This window comes from Aspergillus brunneoviolaceus, assembly GCF_003184695.1.
Source record: "Aspergillus brunneoviolaceus CBS 621.78 unplaced genomic scaffold BO95scaffold_41, whole genome shotgun sequence".
Classification (NCBI taxonomy): Eukaryota; Fungi; Ascomycota; class Eurotiomycetes; order Eurotiales; family Aspergillaceae; genus Aspergillus; species Aspergillus brunneoviolaceus.
The window spans coordinates 34,608-39,194 of NW_020290771.1; the positions used below are offsets into that span (position 1 = coordinate 34,608).

Genomic DNA, 4,587 nt, shown 5'->3' on the forward strand with positions numbered 1-4,587 from the left:
ATGGCCGCATTTCCTGCCGACAAAGAGGAAGCAGACCCTCCGGCCAATGATCCCGAATCGCCACTGAACCCATTCAGCAAGAGATTCAATGCGCGTGCATGGGCTACAGGGGTCGCTGAGCTGGTGGCGGAGAGAGGCCAGGACTTCCGTCGCGTTGGTTTGTGCTTTCAGGATCTTCATGTCTTTGGCTATAGCACTTCAACAGACTTTCAGAAGACGGTTGCGAATATCTGGCTCGCCTTGCCTGGGATGATTGCCCGTCGACTGTGGCCCAGCGCCACTAAATTAGGGCAGACACGGGTAGACATCTTACGAGGTTTTGATGGCATTCTAAACCCTGGAGAGATGTGTGTTGTGCTGGGTCCCCCAGGGTCTGGCTGCTCGACCTTCCTCCGAGCCATCTCCGGGGATCGCAATGGCATTCATATCAACCAGGGATCGTATTTCAACTACCACGGAATTTCCGATCGTGAGATGCACACAGCTCACCGAGGAGATGCAATCTATACCGCTGATGTTGATGTTCATTTTCCTATGCTGACGGTGGGGGATACCCTCACCTTTGCCGCATCTGCACGCTGTCAAAGGGAGCTCCCGGACGGCGTCACTCGAAAACAGTATGTCATCTATGCTGCAAACCTGATCCGCCGATTGAATTGATTGCTGACCCACATTTACTTATTTAGATACTGCGAGCATCTGCGTGATGTCGTTATGGCCATGTACGGAATCAGTCACACCATTCACACCAAGGTTGGGGACGAATTCGTGCGGGGAGTTTCTGGAGGCGAACGCAAACGTGTGAGCATTGCCGAGGCTACCCTAGCCAATGCGCCTTTCCAGTGTTGGGACAAGTGAGTGGCAGACCAGAATTTGGAGCTTCTGAGACTGATGGTAAACAAACCCCAGTTCAACACGCGGTCTCGACGCTGCCAACGCCATCGAGTTCTGCAAAACGCTGCGGCTGCAGTCGGAGCTATTCGGTCAGACCTGCGCAGTGTCAATGTATCAAGCACCGGAAAGCGCATACGATCTCTTCGATAAAGCTCTAGTCCTCTACGAAGGGCGGCAGATTTACTTTGGCCCCGCTCACCGGGCGAAGCAGTACTTCGTCGATCTTGGGTTTGAGTGTCCGGCTCGTCAGACCACCCCAGATTTCCTCACCTCCATGGCTTTCCCTGCAGAGCGCGTCGTTCGTGCGAAATGCAACCCACCTCGCACGGCAGACGACTTTGCAGCTGCCTGGATAAGGAGCGAGGAATATAAAGCACTCCAGCAGAGCATTGAGCTCTACAAAGCCCAGCACCCAATCGACGGCCCTGACTCTGTCGCCTACAGACAGCTGAAGAGAGCTTGTCAAGCCAAGGGACAGCGTCTCAACTCGCCTTATCTCCTCAGCTATTCTCAGCAAGTGAGGCTGTGCATGTGGCGAGGATGGAGACGATTCTGGGCCGACCCTGGTCCCTCTGTATGGGTTATGATCGGCAACGTGATCATGGCCCTGATCATGTCCTCTCTGTTCTACAACCTCGACCAGACGACGGCCTCGTTCTACGGACGAGCTGTCGTGCTATTCATGGCGATTCTGTTCAATGCATTCGCCTCAATCCTGGAGGTGATGACTCTCTATGCCCAGCGGCCGATTGTCGAGAAGCAAGTCCGCTATGCTTTCTACCACGCTTCCGCCGAGTCGTATGCTTCGGTCCTGGTCGACTTACCCATGAAAATCACAGGAACAGTCTCGTTCAATCTCGTGTTCTATTTCATGACGAATCTCAATCGGACACCCGGCAACTTCTTCTATTACCTGTTTGTGGTCTTTCTGATTGTTCTCGCCATGTCGGGAGTCTTCCGGTTTATGTAAGTGCACTGTCCCATCTGAGATGTTATGCAAAGGCTAAGAACCTATCAGTGGCGCTATATCTCGAACAGAACAACAAGCAATGGTTCCCGCCTCGATTCTCATGCTTGCCCTGCTCGTTTTCACCGGCTTCGTGGTTCCAATTCGCTACATGCTCTCCTGGTGCCGCTGGATCAACTACCTCAATCCGGTCGCTTATGGGTACGAATCGCTGATGGTCAACGAATATCACGCGCGCAATTTCACCTGTGCGTCATATATCCCAGCCTATACGTCCGCTGGCAGCACGAGTGTGGCCTGTGACGCCGTGGGCGCGGTGCGTGGTCAAGACTACGTGAACGGGGATGCGTATATTGGCTCCGCCTACAGCTACTACCATAGTCACAAGTGGCGCAACGTCGGTATCATCATCGCCATGGTGATCTTCAATCACCTCGTCTACTTTCTAGCGAGTGAGTATGTCACGGCCAAGAAGTCCAAAGGGGCAATTCTTGTCTTCCGTCGCGGATTTGTCCCACGATTCCTGCCCTGGGTTAAGTCAGACGTCGAGTCATTGCCCTCAGGCCCAGTGACAGCCCTACTCGAAAAGCCGAGGGGTGACTACAAGCCCTTCAAGGAGCCGACCTTGCAGGGCACCCGAGGTGTATTCCACTGGAGCAATGTGTGCTACGATATCAAGATCAAAGGTAAACCCCGCCGGATTCTGGATCGTGTGGATGGGTGGGTTAAGCCAGGCACTTTGACAGCCCTCATGGGGGTATCGGGGGCCGGGAAGACCACGTTACTGGACTGTCTTGCGGGCCGCCGCGCAGGGGTGGGCATCTTGGCTGGAGAGATGCTGGTTGATGGGAAGCTGCGAGACAAGAGCTTCCAGCGCAAGACTGGTTATGCGCAGCAGCAAGATTTGCACCTGGAGACGACCACCGTGCGCGAGGTGAGAGACAAGCCTCGCCAGATCCACCAGCGCCTAGAAGATCGACACTAACGATCGCGATTCCATAGGCCCTTACATTCTCAGCTCTTCTTCGCCAACCAGAGAGTGTGCCAGAAGCGGAGAAGCTGGCCTACGTCGATGAGGTTATTGAGTTGCTGGACATGCAGGATTACGCCGATGCTGTGGTGGGCGTCCCCGGGGAAGGCCTGAATGTCGAGCAACGCAAGCGTCTGACGATTGGCGTTGAACTGGCCGCGAAGCCCCCATTGCTACTGTTCATTGACGAGCCTACATCCGGGCTGGACTCTCAAACCAGCTGGGCGATTCTCGACCTCCTCACCAAACTGTCCAAGGCGGGTCAATCAATCATCTGTACCATCCACCAGCCCTCAGCCATGTTATTTGAACGTTTTGATCGTCTGTTACTCCTTGCTGAAGGGGGTAAGACGGTGTATTTTGGTGGGTCGTCTTCTTCTTAGGGCTAGTTAGCCTCAACATCAAGCATGACAGGCGCTAACACCGCGCAGGTGACATTGGAGCCAACTCTGAAATCCTGGTGGATTACTTCCAAAAAAACGGTGTGAAGCCGTGTCCTCCGAATGCCAATCCAGGCGAATGGATGCTGGAAGCGATTGGCGCTACCCCTGGCAGCAAATCAGAGGTCGATTGGCACGGAATCTGGCGCTCCAGCCCCGAATACCGCGATGTTCAGATCGAACTGGCGAGGCTTCGATCCATCACTACATCTGATACCCTGAACACCAGCAGTGATGACCTGGCCTCTTATAATGAGTTTGCGGTTTCAACATGGCGCCAGTTTGTTCTATTATCCCAGCGTACCTTCAAACAGACCTGGCGCACTCCGTCCTACATCTACTCCAAGCTTTTACTCTGCACTGCCACAAGCTTGTTCATCGGCCTCGTTTTTCTCAACTCGCCACTCAGCATCCAAGGCCTGCAAAACCAGATGTTCGCCATCTTCGAGCTGATGAGCATCGTCGGGCAACTGGTAGACCAACAATTCCCACACTTCGTCGCACAGCGCTCGCTGTACGAAGCTCGCGAGCGACCAGCCAAGACCTACAGCTGGCAAGTGTTCATGCTGAGCCAGATCCTATGCGAGATCCCCTGGTACACCCTTGCTTCGGTGTTCATGTGGGCACTGTTCTACTTCCCCGTGGGGTTCTACCGCTACGCCGACGCCGCCGGCCAGGGCACGGAGAGAGGCGCGCTCATGTGGCTCCTCTTCTGGGTGTTCCTGCTGTGGGTGTCGACCTTTGCGCACCTGTGCGTCTCCTTCGCGGGCTCCGCCGATGATGGGGGCAATATCGCCAATTTCATGTTCGTCCTGGCCTTCTTCTTTTGCGGGGTGCTGGCGTCGCCGGACCAGATGCCCCGGTTCTGGATCTTCCTCTACCGCGCCTCGCCTCTGTCGTACTATGTTTCCGCCGTCTTGTCGACCGGTCTCGCGAATGGCAACGTGACGTGCGCGGGCAATGAGTTCACCGTGTTGGACCCGCCGTCTGGCCAGACGTGTGGCGCGTATCTGGCCGAGTATCTCTCCACGGCCGGCGGGTATCTGCTGGACGCGAATGCCGCGAGCGACTGCCACTACTGCAAGGTGAAGGAGACGAACACATATCTGGCCGCGATCCATTCGGAGTACAGCACGCGCTGGCGCAACTTCGGCATCATGTGGGCGTATGTCGCCTTCAACGTGGTGGGTGCGTTGGTTCTGTACTGGCTGGCCCGAGTGCCTAAGCGGGAGAAGGAGCAGAAGCAGAAACAGTAG

General features: G+C 55.2%; 1 protein-coding gene across 1 annotated transcript; it reads left to right on the forward strand.

Moving 5' to 3' along the window:
- BO95DRAFT_365151 (ATP-binding cassette transporter) lies at window positions 1-4,587 on the forward strand (the record flags this gene model as incomplete). The annotated part of the gene is made up of 6 exons (XM_025582683.1): window positions 1-617; window positions 687-854; window positions 910-1,860; window positions 1,913-2,795; window positions 2,864-3,254; window positions 3,323-4,587. 6 exons carry the CDS (start codon window positions 1-3, stop codon window positions 4,585-4,587), a joined length of 4,275 nt encoding a protein of 1,424 aa, XP_025441298.1.